We start from the raw sequence: 18,648 nt of genomic DNA, 5'->3' as shown, positions 1-18,648 counted from the left end.
AAACAAGTCTAACAATCAATCTGATAATTATCGAATCTGGGGAACAGGTATATGGGGGCTCATTATTCTGTTCTTTCGACTTTAAGATGTCTTGTAGCACACAGAACACTCTACCTAAAATGGAAGGAATGATAGGTATGGCAAATGCTCCGTGGTGTTTTGGGTTCTGTCCATGTTTGATCTTTTATAGTTTCTTTTATTTACATTAGTAGGAAAACAGGGTGTGTCATTACTCTTAACTGGTAGGTGTCTCTTTAGCTTTAGAGTCTGGAGCAGAGCTCGTTGCCTCTGCCTGTTACTGCAGTCTCCAGGGGTCATGACTCAGAACAACAGACACGTGCACATCCATGCACACAATTAGCACAGAACTCCAGGGAGAAGCTCAGAGCAAGCCGTGTAAGGGCTTTGTCTATCTCTGAATAGAAATATTTTGAGCCAGCACTTTCAGAGTGGAAGAAAATCAATCCAAAATGAACTCTAAACACTTCTGAGCATAGTTTTATAGCAAGTACTGCCATGAGCAATGGTTCATGAACTAACTTCTTTTCTAGGAAGAACTGGAACTATGGTCTGTGCCTACCTTCTTGCCAGTGAAATATTTGCAACCGCAGAGGTATGAGAGATGCTCTACCAACGCTGTCTTAGGCTGATTGAATCTGCTAGCTCTGAAACCTCATTGGTGGGATGGTAACACGATTCCTGAGTCATGGTACTTAATGGAGTTGTAATTGGAGAGGTGATGATTAGAAAGCCTGGTTTGGATACTTTCTCGTTTAACTGGCACTAGTTAGTAACTGACCTCAGGGCCCCTTTGGGACGGGATGCCTCCATTCCGTGAGGAGGTGAGGTCAGTGAGACGCTCACCTTGGACACAAAATTTAAGGGAATGCCAAAAATCTCAGTAATTAAGTTAAATAATATTCCAGTGCAGCATTGAAAAAATCTAAGTTAATGCCAAAAAATCCATCGTGGATACAATATGAATATTTTAAATAAAGACAGGACACAACAGAGTCCAGATTAATGTGAAATGAGTGAGGTCAAGTTGTGAAAGTGCAAGAAAACCCTCAGCAATACAGAAGCTTGACTTGCCTCCCCCAGACCCAGAACTGCTCTGACATAATCCCACCAGCTCCAGGCCTTGCTCCTTTCTCACGAGAATAAGAAGAAGATGGGTTAGGGAAATTTTCTAAAGGACCTTAAACATCCTTGCAAGTGCTAGGTGGGTAAAAGGCATCGTTTTCCAACTCGGAACAAAGTCTCCCCTGGGTGTTATATGTTTGCACAGTCAACATCTGTGGGACCTGTGCCCTCTGGAAATTCCTGAGAAGACAGGATGGGCTGTTGCTATGTCTTAAAGCAGGGTTCCCACTCTTTTTCTGCCACGATCTCGCTGAAAAGTCACCTCTTAGAGGGCACGCTTTCAGCCACTCTGCTTCTCTCTCAGCCTGCAGCCCAGAGAAGAGAAGCTGGGGGTTCTGATCTGGGCCCAGCACCCTGATTCCACCGCCTTCTTTATTTCAAATTTGAGACACACAGGTTAGGAAAATGGATGCTCTAGGACAGTGTTTTTCACACTATGGATCAGTTTATCAGTGAGTTGTGAAATCAACTTATTGGGTTGTCACTCGCATTTTTTAAATAAAATGGAATCGATTAGGAAATATCAAAAGGTAAGTATTGTTTGTGAAACTTGTTTCAGTTCTGTGTGTGTGAGAGAGAGAGAGTGCGTGTGTATGTGTGTGTGTGTATCTCCCAGGTTTATGAATGTGGATTGTAGCTTTAAAAATAAAAAGTTTGAGGGATCTCTCTGGAGGTCCAGTGGTCAGGACTGCACGCTTTCACTGCCGAGGGTTGAGTCCCTGGTCAGGGAACTAAGATCCCGTAAGTTGTGTGGCATGGCCAAAATCAGTAAATATATAAAGTTTGCAAGCGGTTGGTCTGGAGCCCTAGACAGAGCCAGAGGCCAGTGCTCAGGCCTTTGCTGTCTCTGACAGGCTGCATGCATCTCCATGGCAGGTCACTTGGTTTTCCTTTGGTCCTAATCTTCTCCATTTGTAAACTAGAAAGATAGGAAGAAGGACCAGATTATCTCCAAAGTCTTCCAGCTCTACAATTGCCCGTCTTTATGCATCTTTGAATGAGAGTAGGCCTTGATGTGGCTTTGTTAATTCTGTTATTTCGGGTATAGCCTCTGCCCAAAGACCGCTGACTTAAGGAAATCATGTGCCCTTAGAAACTTCAGAATGCCTTATACAGGAAAGGGACGTGCAGATGACCCATGCTTGCACTCCCCTTTTTTATAGGACAGCCTTCATTATTTTGGAGAACGACGAACGGATAAATCCATCAGCAGTAAACATCAGGGAGTAGAAACTCCTTCTCAGGTAAGTGTTCTGTCTTTGAAAGGGGTCACTCTGGGTAATTAGGTTAAGATTGGCATCTGTTACCTGGTTTCATTTTAGACTCTCTTCCTTGGGTGATTCCTTAGGTCATCTTCTCCTTGGGTGATCTTCCCCTTGGGTGGTCTTCCCCTTGGGTGACCTTCCCCTTGGGTGACCTTCCCCTTGGGTGCCCCGTGACAGGCCTTGATCCCTTCCATAGGCCAGGAGCCCTGCCTCAGGTGTTGCTTGGCTTTGCAAGCACTGAGTTCTCCCCAGAGCACCCTGCCTTCCATTTTAATTGGTTATTGTTTGCAGAGTTCAGGAGTTGATTCCCTTCCCAAGGTAGGAAGGTCCGATTCCTAAGGTTTCAGACCCCTGAAGATGATCTGAAGTCACTAGCCTTTTATTTCCATGTAAAGAGGAACTGAGTCTTTCACAAACCCCTATTAGGGCAATTCAGCCCTTGTAGAACTGTGTGTGTGTGTGTGTGTGTGCGCGCGCACGCATGGGCGTGCACATGTGTAAGGGAGACGCAGACAGTGACAGAAAAAGGCAGAGACAGAGTCGGTGGGAGGGGGGGCTGCACTTCAAAAGAGAAAGGAAAGGGAAAAGTATCATTTTTCAAAAACCTATTTTATGCTAACACTATTGTACTTTTACATATATTGTCTCATTTAATACTCAGACAACCCATGTGACTCATATGTTATTTTTTTTCCCTTTTAAAACATTTTATCATGGACTTTTTCATAAAAAGTCAAGACAGTCATACAATAAATCCCCTTCTATTCATCACACTGCTTCAGCAATCATTTCGTCATGTGGCCAACCATTCATTCCCTCCCCACTCTACACACACACACACACACACACACACTTCATTTTCACACTAAACTTGGATTATTTTGAAGGAAGTCCCAGACATCAGATCATCTTATCCCCTAAGCATTTTAATATGACATCTAACATAAAGACTCTAAAAAAAACCCCCTTAAAACCATTGACATATCTAACAATAGTATACCTTAATAGTATCAAATGTCTAGTCCTCGTTTAAATTTCCATAACTATCTTAACATCTTTTTAAAACTTAGTTTGTTTCAGTCAGGATCCAAACAAAGGCACACGTTTCATTTGGTTGCTATGTCTCCTTAAGTCTCTTTTAGTTGATAGGTTTCCCACCTCTCTTTTTTTTTCTTCCTTGTAAATTGTTTATTGCAGAAACCAGGCCATTTATCCTATAGAGTTTACAACATTCTAGACTTTGTTGAATCCTGCTAAGGGTTTTGCATTCATTATCTAATATAATATTCTGAATAACGCAATGAGTGGGCACCATTATGATTCCCATGTTATAGACTGGGAAATGGAGGTTCGGGGAAACTAACTGTTTGAACTAAGAACTCAAATGCAGATCTTTCAGACTCCAAAGCCCATTATTTCCCATCCTGTGCACAGCTTCTCATTTGGATTGCCTTTTGTATACGGCCCCTCAAACCCAAGTGAGAGATGGTTGGGAATTCTTAAGTAAATGTGGATGTGGCCATGAAGGAGAGTTTTCTTTGAGTGAAGTGTTGAAAGCTGATACCCTTGGCTTAGTTAGCAGAACACTGTAACTGCTGGCTCTAGACATTTCATTTGGGATCAAAGAACTCAGCCTTATCCATTCATACCTTTCTGCCAAACTCAAGCAACACAAGAAAGTAAAAAAGATAGCCATAGGCTATAAGTAATACATCAACTTATTGAAGCCCAGCTCGAATCATGCCATTTCACGCTCAAAATCCGTAATGGCTTCTGACTGCCAATGGCAACAAATATGTTTTAACCAGGCACTCCCAATCTAGATAGGATTTTTCCAACCGCTTCTCCCACTATGTGCATTCACACGCTCTAAGGCGTTTGGATTGTTTGCCGTTTCCCAGCCTGTTTATACTTTACACCCACGTGCTCACAAGGGCCCCTTGTCCTGGAGTCCCTTTGCCCTCCCAGCCTGAAGTAGTCTCCTGCTTTTTCAGGAGTTCTTATAGCCCTTTGTGTTCCTTTTAGGGACTAAGTTGCTTTACGTTATTTTCCAGCTATTCGAAGTTGTGTCTTCTCTACCCTTTTTGCACGCCCACGTCTTGCCCATCTTTCCACCCTGGCAGCCCGAAGTGCCTCATATAGTATCTCCTTTGTCTGTAGTGAGTGCTTACTAAGTATATGTTGGTTTTATTAACTTCTGCTACGTGCGCCTGTTGTTTGGGGCTGTAGGGGAAAGAAGCGTGAGAGCAAAAGCAGCTACAGGGCCACGGCAGGTTACAAGCCTTTAGTGGAAGGTCAAGAATCTGGTGGCAGGAGCCAAGGGGACGTTAGCTGTAGCTCCTTCAGGCACATCTTCCCTTCCCCATTTCCTCTGCAGTCACGTGCAGGGTCTCTAACTTACTCCAGGACTGGCACACCCTAGGCTGCAGCTGAGTCTCTTCTGATTCACTGGGCTAGCCGTGCAGGGGCCCAGCCTCAGGCTTGAGGGCTGTGTTGGCGAGGCCCCAGGACAGAGTTCCCTGCGTGTGCGGCAGTAATTCTCAGACACCATCCCCTCCTGACCCTGCAGCGTGGCCATTCAATGCACTACATACATTTCATCCACCCCTGAGTTAAGAGCTTGACTGGTCCTTTCCAATGCAGAGGATGGTGGTTAATTTTATTAACACTTCCCAACGGGTAGGGAAGAGTCTATGAACTTTTCAGTCCGGTTGATTCTGTACCAGAACTCTTCTTAACTTCTAGAAGAAAGGAGAGCCCTTGTGAACAGCTTGCCATGGGAGACGAACTAGGCTAAGAGAATCCCCAGGCTTCCTTGCAAACATGGAATTGGGGGAATGGGAAGCGGAGAGATGCTCACTGGCTGGGACTAGAGAAGGATGTGAATGTGCTGCTGGCCCATGGAGCTCTCCCCCTGAGCTCTTATGTCTTCCCTTCTCTCATGCCGAGGAGGCTACTGCTCCCCAAAGCACAAAGCTTCCTTTAACTCAGCCACAATGAAGCTTCTACCCCAGACCGACCTCTCCCACATTTGCAGTTAATGGCATCTTGCTGTCATGTTCTAGCTGTTTTGTTGGTTCTGCTTAGTTGCTCTCTCAGTCCCAGCAGCCTCTAAGCCACACCTGGCTCCTTTCTTGTTCCTTGCCTGTTGCTCTTCATTCAGTATTTGTTTTCTAAGGTAGATATTTAGTCATGAGGCAACAAATGCCTAGTTACATAATGGCACCCAATCAATGTTTCCTTCATCAATTATTTTCCTTAAACAAATCAGGACTTTTTACCTTCACTTAAATCGAGACTTCTTTTGTATTGCAGAACAGATTTGTTGGATATTTTGCAATGGTGAAAAATACCTACAAGTTGACTCTTCCTCCAGTGAAGAAACTCACGATGAAAACAATCATTATTTATTCAATTCGTGGTAAGTGCTTTATGTATAATTGGAGAATTGGCAGGAGGGCCAATGTTCTTGCTATTCGGGAGGGTTTTCTCATGGTTATGTGCAAAGACAACCCCAACGCATAGCTGTCTTTTTTGTAGCCTCCGGTATAAACCCCTCCCCCTGGAATTACCCATCAGCCCAGCGCTGCTGTGGCCACGTTACCACTGCTTAGGTGTCCTCTCCTTTCCTTTCCCATCACGAATCTGGGGGGCTCCATCCCTGCTTCCCTGTCTCCTGTTCTCATTGCGGCTCTGGCCTCAGCCCAGGGTGTCCTTTTCAGAGTAGAACCTCCGAGATTAAAGGGAGGGAAGGTCCCATGAGACCCGGAGACCACTTCTTTCTCATGCCCATCTCTGGTTCAGGGTTTGTCTTGGGAGATGCATCCCCGTATCATTTTCTCTCCTACTCCTCTCAGAAACCCTTTTTTTTTCTCTTATCTCCTGATCTCTCCCTTTCCCCGCCCTCTTCCCCCATAGCCCCCTCTCCCCCAGCAACCCCATCAGGATGTCTTAAATACCCGAACAGCAAATGAATTTTGTTGCCACAAATTCTTTTTGCAAATAACTGCTGAGAACCGCTTTGGGCCAGGCCCCCTGCTCGTGTTTCTTTGCCCTTCAGGAGCCCCTGCGTGTAAGCAGAGGAGAGGAAGGTACACAGATGAAGAGCTGACCACAGTGTTGGACAGCTTCCTAGGAGAGCAGCACTTAGGTCTTCCCTACCTGAACCTACAGGAACACAAAAAACGGTTGGGAGAAACCTGGCCTCGGGGGGGGGCTCTCTCAGCCCCCTAGCTGTTACCAGTTCTTACCTAGAGTAAAAGTCCTATAAACTTCAAAAGAGCTGACGATGCCTGCTTTGGGAGTGTAAGGAGAAAGAGGGGACCTGCCGTCGCCCCGAGAGGCAGAGATATTGGTCAGATCGTCCACCTCTGGGACTTGAAAGAAAAGGAAGGGAGAGGGATGGGCATCAAGGCCATGTCTTTATTTCTCTGTCACCTGCCTAGCTTCCCTGTACAGCGCACCCTCAGTGAGGTGGAAACAGGGACCCCTCAGTGTGGAGAGGATGGGGCCTCACTCAGTGCCAGAGGCGCAGCAGGAGGTGATGCTTCTGATTCCCTAAAGCAACAGCCAGCTTGTGGAGCGCGAGGCGCGGTGCTGAGTGCCGGGCCTCTCCTGGGCCTGGCTGCGGGGCGAGGGCACTGGCGTCCACCCAGACAGCCTATTGCTTTTAGCCCTCTGAGGAGTCCCACAAAATAAGATCTAGACACGTATTTTTTAACGTTTCGTCCAATTATTCAGAAATAAGAGAACCCTTTAGAATATATGTAAAAACTGCATAGTCAAAAAAAAGTACAATTGTGAGTTAAAATAGAAAATGCTTTTTTTCAAATTATTTACATATTTCTCCCTTCTTCTCCAAATGCCCGCATCGCCGCCACTTCTTGGCAGGCGTGAGGAATTGTGAGAGTTACCACGAGCAGATTGCATGGGTTTCTGGCTTCTGGAAACAAACTTCAGCCCAGCAGCGTGGTTTCTGTGGGAAATTTTGGTCTAGATTTCCAGACAAGCGTCGTGCAGGCAGACCCTGGAAACACAGCCTGTTCCAGCAGGAGGCTGCCTGTGTGTATAAAGGAGCAACTGTGCGAAGGCTTTGTGGGCTGCAGAGTGCTCTAGGAGGTCCGTTCTGACTGTGACGTGTGTGTGTCACGTATGAGGGACAGGGTTGGAGTGGAGCCTCGCTCAGAACACCATCTGCCTTCGGACGTCCCCAGGGTAGAGCCAGGCTTGTCCGGCAGCTGGTGGGTGGGAAGGGGCAGCAGTGCCTGGCTCCCCACCGTTTCCTGCAGAAAGTGCAGTGTGAGAGGCCACCCAGGTGGCTGGTGGAGCAGCGTCCTCCTCTAGGTAAATGAAACTCAGCTCTAAAACCAAGTTGGTGGCGTGAGAGCCTGTTTTGTACCTGAGTGTATCCTCTCCCTCAGGGTCCTCTTGGTTAACAGTGGGAATCCAGGCATCCCTCGTTTTATTGCTCTTTGCTTTATTGTGCTTTGCAGACGTTGCACTTGTTCAAAAAAATGAAAGGTTTGTGACAATTCTGAGTTGTCAGATGATGGTGAGCAGTTTTTTTTTTTTGTTAGTTTAGCAATGTGGCAATCAAGTTTTTTTTATTTAATGGTTTGTGTTAGAATTTTACGTATTTATTTATTGGCTGCATTGGGTCTTTGTGGCTGCTCGCAGGCCTTCTCTAGTTGCTACTCTTCGTCGCGGTGCACGGGTTACTCGTTGCGGTGGCTTCTCTTGTTGCGGAGCACGGGCTCTAGGTGCGCGGGCTCAGTAGTTGTGGCTCATAGGCTTAGTTGCTCTGCGGCACGTGGGATCTTCCTGGGCCAGGGTCGAACCCGTGTCCCCTGCATTGGCAGGCGGATTCTTAACCACTGCGCCACCAGGGAAGTCCCGATCAAGTATTTTTTCATGAAGTTATGTACATTTTTTTAGACATAATGCCATTGCACACTAAATAGACTGCAGTATAGTGTAAACATAACTTTTTGTATGCACTGGGAAAGCAAAAAAGTTCGTGTGACTCGCTTTGTTGCGATATTCGCTGTATTGCAGTGGTCTGGAACCGAACACACAGTATCTCCGAGGTAACCCTATAACAGTATCTATACAAACCTCTGTGAGTATTAAACTATTCCAAACAGACAAAAAGGCATTTAGTCTGATGGAGTTTTGATGCATTTCTCTAACGTGAACAATGAAAATAGGAATAGTTTCTCAAACTTCTAAGCTTAAAAATGGTTTTAGTAAGTTCTAGCATTTCATATATTGTCCCAGTCTGATATCGTATCCAAAGACTGTGACTTCTGTCTTCATTTTTGAATTTTACTTCACCTCTGTGGAGATACTGTTTAGTTAAAACTGTAAAGTACAGATCTAGAGAACAGAGGAACTAACACAAATTTATAAGTACTGTAGGTGAAAACTGGTGGAGAATTTTATGGGTTTGGTTTCCTCATCTCAGGCTAACATAAAATAGAGGATTTTAAAAGTCTAATTTGAGATCCTCATAAAGGCTTCCAGAGAGAAAGTTGTGCCCTTTGCAGCTGTTCTTACGGTGTGGGCCTCGGCTGGCAGAGCCCACTTAAGAAGGCCTGCCTGGTACGCCAAAATTCTTGCTGCACCCACGTAAATAAGCAGGCCAGAGCCAATGACAGCAGCCTTCTTTTGGAATAAGAATTATCCCCTTTGAGGGAGATCAAGGTGGTGGAGTAGGAGGACGCTGAGCTTACCTCCCCCCATGAACACATCAAAAATACAACTACCTGTGGAGCTACCTGGAGGCTGGCAGAAAGGCCCTTCTACAGCCAAAGCTGTAAAGAAAAATCCGCATGGAGTCTGGTAGGAAGGGAGGAGAAGTGATCTGGTCGACACCTGCACCCTTGGTGGGGGACCCAGACGTGGAGGGGGGTGTCATGGGCTTGGGGAGCCTCCCTGGGGAGCAAGGGGTTTGAGCCACACATTCGGCACTCCAGCCCTGGGGTCTGACACCAGGAGGATGAGTCCCCTTAGCTGCTTTGAAAGCCAGTGGGGCTCAGCGGAGGCTGTAAAACACTGAGCCCTCACTCAGAGAGTGAGTGGTTGCTTATACCCCCATCCTGGCAGACGCAGCAGCCTGAAAACTCTGACCAGGGAGAAAGCAGCCTTGGCCAGTGCTGGGTCACTGCCCACATTTAGGAGTGAAACTACTCCAGGCCAGGGACTGACACCGCCAGCGGGAAAGAAACCAGCTCAGCAGTGAGGCATCAACCCCTCCGGCCCTGACCCAGCCTCTAACCAAGGGTGCTCAGTGGGGAAAATGTAAAACCAGCACAGAAGTGCAGCCCCAAACCCTTGAGCCCCTGCTGCATCCCAAACCAAGGTGGAGACGGCCGTGTGTCACACACAGGGTCGCACCTGGCTCCGGCTCTAGCCCCTCCCTCTCCAGCCCCGCTTCCCACCAAGGTGGTGGCTGCCACCGCACCCCAGGGGCAGATGGGACCTGTGCTCACTTCTCCCACCAAAGCCCTGAGCATACGCAGACTACATAGTCCTGCACAAGGGCACGCCTTCAAGACTGGGATAGGTAACTGATTCACTTAATTTCATAGAGACAGAGAAAGGTAAACAAAATGAGAAGACAAAGGAGTATGTTTCAAATGAAAGAACAGCAACAACAAAAAACCCCTAAAGAATAATCTTCCTTTGAGATGATGATCACAACAGACTGTCAGGAAAAAGTGTGATAGACTCTGAAATGGGCAGTGTCTTCTCTAGGCCTACCTCCAGGGTTACCTTCACCTCTCATGGTCTTTAAGCTATTTTACAACTCTAAGTGGTAGAAAACTGATAATAATGCAAATAATTTTTGTGCATAAAAATGCACATTAGTTAGTTGTGTCTAGCGGAATGCAACTGATTATTGACCTGTTTTGTATTTATTTGTAAATTCATTTCATCATTCCTTATCTGCCCATAAATGTGCAGTACTTTGAAACAGCTGTAGCATTTGACTTGTTCCTTAGTAATAAGTTAAAATGTTTGACTTGTTAAAAAATGCATGTACAGGACAGTGCTATGGCATGCAACAATTTCTATAAAACAGAAGGAGAATATATTTGTTCGTGTGTATATACATATATAAAACCTCTGGTAGAATATATATTCATATTTGATTATATATGCATAAAAAACTAGAAACTAGTAATAGGGGTTATCTGTTTGGGGCTGGAGAACTAAACAGGTGGGAGATAGGGAAAATGGAGACTTTTCACTTCATGCCTTTTATACCTTTTATTTGTAAATCGTGCAAATATACTTAAATTATTTAAAAAGTTTTAAATTGTGTGGGAATTAGTTTAAGCTCATAAAGCGATGCCCTTTTCCTGTCACGTGAGAAGTGTCTGACTTCGTCTAGCTCTACGTTTTCACTGACTTCTGGTTGACATCCGTCGAAGTGCTGCAGGTGGGTGGGACAGAGGGAACTGAGGCAGAGAAAGCCTGGTTCCTCAGGACACGTTGTGTCGGTGAGAACAAGGTTAACTGAGCACAGAACACACTGAATGTAACAGTTAAGAGTGATGGATACATGACTTTATGAGAATATTTGTTTTAGTTCTGTACCTCTAGTTCTGTGCATATTTAAGTGAAATATGCAGGGTGGAAGGGAAAGCCAGAAAAATTATTTGCAGGCTTGAGAAACTAGCCCTTTCATGAAATGCTGAAGTAAGTGGGTCAATTAAATTGAAAAAAGAAAGGGGAAGAAACCATTTGTCTGTAAATATATGCTGAACATAGCAGGAACATTGGGATACAGCTATCCTATATTTTCCATAAACTGGATTTAAACTAGCGCAAGAGGAATTTAGACTATTTATTATTGAGAAACATCACAATTAGAAGTCTGAAGAAAGCAACACATCAACAAGAAAGGTTGCACATCCCCTTCCCTAATTTTTTTTTCTATGAAGGTGAAGTGATGGAATTCTAAATCTTAGAAGCTGAACAATGTCTTTTTTTTTTTTTTTTTTCTCCAGCCTTATAAATTCTGCTTTAGGGGACAGAACTGAACTTGAAGCCTTGTCTTTCAAAGACAAAATCCATGCAAGAGCCCAAATGATTCAATATTGACACACTGTTAGCTGGGATAATTTTTTCCCTTTTTTTTTTTTTTTTTTTTTTTTTTTTTTACATTTTTGATTTCCTTTCCTCTTCAAGGGTGCCCGTGTGCATTGAAAACTGGCTAAGAATTACCAGGGATTTTTTCTCTTTTTAATCCATATTGTTAATTGGTGAGACATTTTGATCTTTGCTCTAACCAGCCTAACTTTTTAATTTCATTCAGGTGTTGGAGAAGGCAATGGAAATGATCTAAAAGTACAAATAATAATGCAAGGAAAGCCTGTCTTCTTCTGTTCTGCTTCCAAAAACTGTAGGGTAAGAGAAAGCATGGAAACGGAAAATTCTAGTGTTTGTTTTAAATCTCAGTGTCAAATCAGCATGTGGCCCTCCCCAAACCATCCCTCAGCACAGGGAGAGGCTGTGTTGCTTTCTGGTTACCATCCAACTTGGTGTCCCTGGGTTTGGATTTGAGTCAAGAGTTAAATTTATTGTTCAAAATAGTGTTCAGGGGAAATAGTTTTCCAGAATATATTTTCAGTTCAGGGTGGTGCTTTGCCTTTCACTTTTCCACAAATGCCAAGCCTGTTCCCAGGAATCTATCAGAGTTTTAAATTCATGGATCTGTCACTTTTAGCCATATTCTCTTCTTCTTGGTCATTTTTATTATATGACACTGATTCTGAAATTCTAATGTGCATGAAAATCACCTAGAGACTGGTAAAGATGCAGATTCCTAAGTTATACCCCCAAAGTGTAATTCAGGAAATGTGGAAAGGGGCCCAGGAATCTCTACACTTGGCAATGTCTCAAGTGATTCTAACTCAGCTATCCTATGGGACTGCACAGTGAGAAGCAGCGCAGGGGTGTATGGATCGGGGAGGAATCTCTTTGGGACCAAATAGTCAGTTTTCTCAAAGGCTGAAGAAAAGGTTAAGACTACAGACCTTTCCTGGAGCAACAGGAAAGCTTCCTTCATGGGTGTAAGAAATATAAACTTTTATTTTTTATTTTTTATTTTTTTTGCGGTACGCGGGCCTCTCACTGTTGTGGCCTCTCCCGTTGCGGAGCACAGGCTCCGGACGTGCAGGCTCAGCGGCCATGGCTCACAGGCCCAGCCGCTCCGCGGCACGTGGGATCTTCCCGGACCGGGGCACGAACCCGTGTCCCCTGCATCGGCAGGCGGACTCTCAACCACTGCGCCACCAGGAAAGCCCAGAAATATAAACTTTTAAGATTCTTTCTCAGGCTTTGGTCTCTAGTCCTCCTATTACCTCTCCTCTTCCTTCTTTTTACTCCCCTGACCCCCGGGAGGGGGCACTTCCCCCAGGCCTCATCCCTGGCTTTCTGTTCTTATCTCCACACATACTCTATTCTTGGTTCTACACATCCATTCCCCTCCTTTAAACTATAATATCTTCTTTCATTCACTTGACACATATGTATGAGCCCCATACACGGGGTAGACACAGGAGCTGCAGTGTGGGCATTCTTTACCCCAGCAATTCAAACACAGTTGTCAATCCAAATTTATCCAATGAACTTTTCATCTGCTTCTGCAAATGGCACCAGCATTCTCTTACTCAGACTTTCAAATCTGGTATCATCTATGATTCTCTCTCTCTTTTTTTTTTTTGGCGGTACGTGGGCCTCTCACTATTGTGGCCAGTCCCGTTGTGGAGCACAGGCTCTGGATGCGCAGGCTCAGCGGCCATGGCTCACGGGCCCAGCCGCTTTGCGGCATGTGGGATCTTCCCGGCCCAGGGCACAAACCCGCGTCCCCTGCATCGGCAGGCGGACTTTCAACCACTGCGCCACCAGGCAAGCCCTTTGATTCTCTCTTTGCCCGTGGCCCCTAAATCCAGTCAGTCACCAATTCCTGCTGATGAGACCACTGGAATCTCTCTTCACTCGCTCCCTTCCTGTCTGTTCCCATTGCCACTACCCGGTGTAGGACCTCATTTGCTCATGCCTAGACTTCTCCAGTGGTCTCCTTACCTTTGCTTTCTCCTTATACAGGGCAGTATATAGGGTCCTGCAATATGCATCCTGAAATACTGCTCTCATTGTAAACAGCTGTAGCTAGAGCAGAAGACACACTGTGTACCCACGGTCAAAGCTAGTTAAGATCTTTGGCGCAATATTCTTTCTTTTTTCTGGCTGTGAGGCATGCGGGATCTTAGTTTCCCCACCAGGGATTGAACCCATGCCCCCTGCAGTGGAAGCGTGGAGTCTTAACCACTGGACCACCAGGGAAGTCCTTTTAGCTCAGTATTCTTATCTGTAAAGTAAAGGTTACATCTCAAGTGTTGGGAGGATTGAATTAGATAATATATGTGAAGTTGCTTTGTGAGTTACACATCACTAAATAACTGTTAGATGTGATCATCACCAGCCCAACTTTATCACCTGGGAGATGCTCCACTCTAATCTTCAACAACTCCGTTCCTGTTTCCCTGGGTCTTGAATTCTCAAGGTACAGCCCTATCATACCTGAGCTGATTCACAGTAGTAACGTGGCCTGTTGTCCCCATGCCAGGTAGACTGGGTCCCCTCTGGCCCTTGGAACACAGCACTCTAATTTCTGTTTCCTGTTGTTGCTGGTCTTTCCCCTCTTTCCCCTCCTCCAGCCCTGCCCTCCCAGTCCCCTGTCTGAACTGGATTCTCTTTACAGAGCTCCTCTTTTTTAAAAATTGAAGTATAATTGACATACCATATTATATTAGTTTCAGGTGTACAACATAGTGATCTGACATTTATATACATTATGAGATGATCACCGATAAGTTTAGTTACCATCTGTCACCATTTAAAGTTATTACAACATTATTGACTATATTCCCTATTCTGTATATTACATCCCCATGACTTATTTATAACTGGAAGGTTGTGCCTCTTATTCCCCTTCACCTATTTCACCCATCCTCCTATCCCCTGCCAACCACCAGTTTATTCTTTGTATCTATGAGTCTGCTTCTGTTTTATGTTCATTTGTTTTTTAGATTCTACATGTAAGTGAAATCATGCAGTATTTGTCTTTCTTTGACTTAATACACTTAGCATAATACCTTCTGAGTCCATCCATATTGTCACAAATGAAAGATTTCCTTCTTGTATGGATAATATTCATATATACATACATGTGCATATATATATATACACACATATATACCTCACATTTTCTTTGTTGATGGACTTAAGTTGCTTCCATATCTTGGCTATTGTAAATAATGCTACAATGAACATAGGGGTGCATATATCTTTTCAAATTAGTGTTGTTGTTGATTTTTTTTTTTTTGGATAAATACCCAGAAGTGGCATTGTTCAATCAGGTGGTAGTTCTATTTTTAATTTTTTGAGGAACCTCCGTACTGTTTTCCATAGTGGCTGCACCATTTTACATTCCCACCAACAGTGGAAGAGGGTTTCTTTTTTTCCACACCTTCACCAATGTTATTTTTTGTCCTTTTGATAATAGTCATTCTGACAGGTATGAGGTGATGTTCTGGTTTTGAATTGCATTTCCCTGATGATTAGTAATGATGAGCATTTTTTCATGTGCCTGTTGGCCGTCTGTATGTCTTCTTTAGAAAAATGTCTGCTCTAGGTCCTCTGCCCATTTTTCAATTGGATTGTTTCTTGTTTTGATGTTTCTTTTTTAAGTTCTATGAGTTATTTTTATATTCTGGATATTAACATCTATTGGATACATAATTTACAAGTATCTTCTCCCATTCAATAGATTATCTTTCCATTTTATTGCAGGATTCCTTCACTGTGCAAAAGCATTTTAGTTTGATGTCCCACTTGTTTATTTTTGCTTTTGTTGCCCTTGCCTGAGGAGACGGATCCATAAAGGTATTGCTAAGATCAAAGTCAAAGAGCTGACTGCCTATGCTTTCTTCTAGAAGTTTTATGGTTTCAGGTCTTACATTCAAATTTTTAATCCATTTTAATTTTATTGTCATATGTGGTGTAAGGTAGTGGTCCAGATTCATTCTTTTGCATGTAACTGTCCAGTTTTTCCAACACTGTTTATTGAAGAGATTGTCTTTTCCACTTTGTATATTCTTGTCATCTCTGTTGTAGATGAATTGACCATAAGTGTGTGGATTTATTTCTGGCCCCTCTATTGTGTTCCATTGATCTATGTATCTCTTTTTGTTCCAGTAACATTCTGTTTTGAATACTATAACTCTGTGATATAGTTTGAAGTCAGAAAAACAGATACCTCCAGTTTTGTTCTTTTAAAGATTACTGTGGCTATTTGGGGTCTTTTGTGGTTCCACACAAATTTTAGGATTCTAGTTCTGTGAAAAATGCTCTTGGTATTTTGATAGGGATTACATTGAATTTGTATATTGCTTTGGGTAGTAGCATGGATATGTTAACAATATGAATTCTTCCAATCCATAAGCACAGTATACCTTTCCATTTAATTGTGTCACATTTACGTCTTTCATCGATGTCTTATAGTTTTCAGAGTGCAGGTCTTTCACTTCCTTGGTTAAACTTATTCCTAAGTATTTTATTCTTTTTGATGCAATTTTACTTATTTTTTATTTATTTAAACTTATTTATTTATTTATTTTTGGCTGTGTTGGGTCTTCGTTTCTGTGCGAGGGCTTTCTCTAGTTGCGGCGAGTGGGGGCCACTCTTCATCGTGGTGCGTGGGCCTCTCACTGTCGCGGCCTTCTCTTGTTGCAGAGCACAGGCTCCAGACGCGCAGGCTCAGTAGCTGTGGCGCATGGGCTTAGTTGCTCCGCGGCATGTGGGATCTTCCCAGACCAGGGCTCAAACCCGTGTCCCCTGCATTGGCAGGCAGATTCTTAACCATTGTGCCACCAGGGAACTCCCACGGCCTTTGTTTTTAAAAATTGGTTTTATTTTTGGGGATTTTTAAATTGAATTATAGTTGATGGACAATATTATATAAGTTACAGATGTACAACATAGTGATTCACAATTTTTAAAGGTTATACTTCATTCACAGTTATTATAAAATATTGGCTATATTCCCTGTGTTGTACAATATATCTTTGTAGCTTATTTATTTTATACATAATTTGTACCTCTTAGTCCCCTACCCCTATCTTGCCCCTCCCCCCTTCCATCTCCCCACTGGGAACCACTAGTTTGTTTTATATCTGTGAGTCTGTTTCTTTTGTTATATTCCCTAGTTTGTTTTATTCTTTATAGTCCACATATAAAGGATATCATACAGTATTGGTCTTACTCTGACTTATTTCACTTAGCATAATACCCTCAAAGTCCATCCATGTTGTTGCAAATAGCAAATTGTTCTTTTTTATGGCTGAGTAGTATTCCACTGTGTGATATATATGTGTGTGTTTGTGTGTGTATATATATATATATACACATATATATATATATATATATATATATATAAAGTATATGTTTATCTGTCACACAGTGGAATACTACTCATATGCCACATCTTCTTTATCCATTCATCTGTTGATGGACATTTAGGTTGCTTCCATATCTTGGCAATTGTAAATAATGCTGCTATAAACATTGGAGTGCATGTATCTTTTTGAATTAGTGGGAGTTTTTTCTGTATACATACCCAGGAGTGGATTGCTTGGTCACATGATAGTTCTATTTTTTGGTTTTTTGAGAAGCCTCCATACTGTTTGCCACAGTCGCTGCACCAATTTACTTTCCCACCAACAGTGTATGAAGGGTCCCTTTTCTCCACATCCTTGCCAACATTGGTTGTCTTTTTTTTTTTTAATCTTTATTGGAGTATAATTGCTTCACAATGCTGTGTCAGTTTCTGTTGCACAGCAAAGCGAATCAGCCATATGCATACACATCCCCATACCCCCTCCCTCTTGAGCCTCCCTCCCACCCTCCCTATCCCACCCCCTAGGTCATCACAGAGCACGGAGCTGATCTCCCTGTGCTGTGCTGCTCCTTCCCACCAGCCAGCTGTTTTACGTTCGGTCGTGTATGTATGTTGATGCTACTCTCATTTCGCCCCAGCTTTGCCCTCCCACCCCATGTCCTCAAGTCCATTTTCTATGTCCACCTCTTTTTTTTTTTTTTTTTTTTTTTTTGCGGTACGCGGGCCTCTCACCGCTGTGGCCTCTCCCGCTGCAGAGCACAGGCTCTGGACGCGCAGGCTCAGCGGCCATGGCTCACGGGCCCAGCCGCTCCGCGTCATGTGGGATCTTCCCGGACCGGGGCACGAACCCGTGTCCCCTGCCTCGGCAGGCAGACTCTCAACCACTGCGCCACCAGGGAAGCCCCTATGTCTACCTCTTTATTCCTGCCCTGCAACTAGGTTCATCAGTACCATATACATATATTTTTTAGATTCCATATATATGTGTTAGCATACAGTATTTGTTTTTCTCTTTCTGACTGACTTCACTCTGTACAACAGACTCTAGGTCCATCCACCTCACTACAAATAACTCAATTTCGTTTCTGTTCATGACTGAGTAATATTCCATTGTATATATGTGCCACATCTTCTTTATCCATTCAGTTCATCTGTCAATGGACATATAGGTTGGTTCCATGTTCTGGCTATTGTAAATAGTGCTGCAATGAACATTGTAGTACGTCTTTTTTTTTTTGTGGCTGTGTTGGGTCTTTGCTGTGCATGGGCTTTCTTTAGTTGCGGTGAGCAGGGGCTACTCTTCGTTGTGGTGCACGGGCTCTCTTTGCAGTGGCTTCTCGTGTTGCAGAGCACGGGCTCTAGGCGCCTGGGCTTCAGGAGTTGTGGCTTGTGGGCTCTGGAACGCAGGCTCAGTAGTTGTGGCGCACGAACTTAGTTGCTCCACGGCATGTGGGATCTTCCCGGACCAGGGCTCGAACCCATGTCCCCTGCATTGGCAGGCGGATTCTTAACCACTGCGCCACCAGGGAAGCCCCATGTCTCTTTTTGAATTATGGTTTTCTCAGGGTATATGCCCAGTAGTGGGATTGCTGGGTCATATGGTAGTTCTATTTGTAGTTTCTTAAGGAACCTCCATACTGTTCTCCATAGTATCAATTTACATTCCCACCTACAGGGCATGAGGGTTCCCTTTTCACCACACTCTTTCCAGCATTTATTGTTTCTAGATTTTTTGATAATGGCCATTTTGACTGGCATGAGGTGACCTCATTG

General features: G+C 44.0%; 1 protein-coding gene across 1 annotated transcript in view; it reads left to right on the top strand.

The window, feature by feature from the left end:
* The window catches only part of LOC308605213 (phosphatidylinositol 3,4,5-trisphosphate 3-phosphatase TPTE2-like), a 74,020-nt gene that overhangs the window by 45,086 nt on the left and 10,286 nt on the right, over nucleotides 1–18,648 (top strand). Inside the window, exons 13-16 of the mRNA XM_081214980.1 lie at nucleotides 552–613; nucleotides 2,307–2,387; nucleotides 5,724–5,829; nucleotides 11,731–11,822. Coding sequence (XP_081071106.1) covers nucleotides 552–613; nucleotides 2,307–2,387; nucleotides 5,724–5,829; nucleotides 11,731–11,822 — 341 coding nt within the window. The remainder of the gene's footprint in view (nucleotides 1–551; nucleotides 614–2,306; nucleotides 2,388–5,723; nucleotides 5,830–11,730; nucleotides 11,823–18,648) is intronic.

This window comes from Mesoplodon bidens, assembly GCF_964165515.1.
Source record: "Mesoplodon bidens genome assembly, chromosome: 17".
Classification (NCBI taxonomy): Eukaryota; Metazoa; Chordata; class Mammalia; order Artiodactyla; family Ziphiidae; genus Mesoplodon; species Mesoplodon bidens.
Note: the sequence above shows the minus strand (reverse complement) of the source record. Positions and strands in the feature narration are given on the sequence as shown.